This window comes from Nanorana parkeri, unplaced genomic scaffold (genome assembly GCF_000935625.1).
Source record: "Nanorana parkeri isolate BGI_ZX_2015 unplaced genomic scaffold, ASM93562v1 scaffold3963, whole genome shotgun sequence".
NCBI lineage: Eukaryota > Metazoa > Chordata > Amphibia > Anura > Dicroglossidae > Nanorana > Nanorana parkeri.
In genome coordinates this window covers 1-1,362 of record NW_017310230.1, presented here as the reverse complement: position 1 = coordinate 1,362, position 1,362 = coordinate 1, and the positions used below count along the sequence as shown (strand labels likewise).

Genomic DNA, 1,362 nt, shown 5'->3' with positions numbered 1-1,362 from the left:
ACCCCAGTTATATGTGGCGTGTGTATGTATGTCACACGTGTAACGCTGTGTCTCCCTCTAGAGGTGTATGGTGGTAGCGCACCCCAGTTATATGTGGCGTGTGTATGTATGTCACACGTGTAACGCTGTGTCTCCCTCTAGCGCTGTATGGTGGTAGTGTACCCCAGTTATATGTGGCGTGTGTATGTATGTCACACGTGTAACGCTGTGTCTCCCTCTAGCGCTGTATGGTGGTAGTGTACCCCAGTTATATGTGGCGTGTGTATGTATGTCACACGTGTAACGCTGTGTCTCCCTCTAGCGCTGTATGGTGGTAGTGTACCCCAGTTATATGTGGCGTGTGTATGTATGTCACACGTGTAACGCTGTGTCTCCCTCTAGCGCTGTATGGTGGTAGTGCACCCCATTTATATGTGGCGTGTGTATGTATGTCACACGTGTAACGCTGTGTCTCCCTCTAGCGCTGTATGGTGGCCGTGGACCCGACTCATGTGTGGATCGGATCGAGTGATTCCATCATTTACATCATCAACATCCACAGTATGTCCTGTAACAAGCAGCTAAGTGACCACCGGCACGAGGTAGTGGACATCGTTCCTGAAGCCGGCGATGCTCAGAAGAGGTGAGAGCCGAGTCTCCGGGGGAAGGAATGCTTCAGCCTATTTTATAAAGGATCTAAAGCAGGGGTCCGGCCCCCCAGCTGTGGTGGAACTACGAATCCCATGAGGCATTGCAAGATTCTCACAGCCACAGACATGACTCCCGGAGAGAGATGCATCATGGGATTTGTAGTTTCACCACAGCTGGAGGGCCGGAGGTTTGAGACCCCTGATCTAAAGCTAAAGCATAGAGTGTAGAAGGGTTAGGGCCCCTGCCAGGTTTCTTTTAATGAGCTTGATTATAAAATATCCAGAACTATGTGGGGCGGGAGCATGTCTGGCCTTCACTGTGATCACATGATCAGACTTGGTGTTCTTATAAGAATAGTTACTGTCCCGGCATTCCTCTGCATAAGCACAGCCTGAACGCATCTTCTCCAAAGATGCAGGGGATGCTTCTAATCTGATCTCAAGCTCTGTGTGGACTTTGGGGAACGCAATAATAATAATAATGTCCTCTCATTGTGTCTGACGTTCCTTGCTTTGTGTCGCAGGCTGGCGTACTCCTGCAGTGCGGGCGGCCATGTCTTTGCCTGGGATGTGAACACACTGAAGATCGATCACAAGTTCCAGCTGAAATTTGACATCACATCCATGAAGCTGTACAATGAACTGCTGATGTACTGTAAGTCCCCTCCCCCATATCCCGGCCTCGTATACACGCTGATGTACTGTAAGTCCCCTCCCCCATATCCCGGCCTCG

At 50.3% G+C, this 1,362-nt stretch overlaps 1 protein-coding gene across 1 annotated transcript in view; it reads left to right on the top strand.

The window, feature by feature from the left end:
- LOC108803632 (DENN domain-containing protein 3-like) overlaps positions 1–1,332 on the top strand; it is a gene marked incomplete at both ends in the record, with an annotated part of 27,062 nt that extends 25,730 nt beyond the window's left edge. Inside the window, 2 exons of the mRNA XM_018575459.1 lie at positions 462–622; positions 1,154–1,332. Of these exons, the coding sequence (XP_018430961.1) occupies positions 462–622; positions 1,154–1,332 (340 nt within the window). The remainder of the gene's footprint in view (positions 1–461; positions 623–1,153) is intronic.
- Positions 1,333–1,362: the final 30 nt, after the last annotated feature.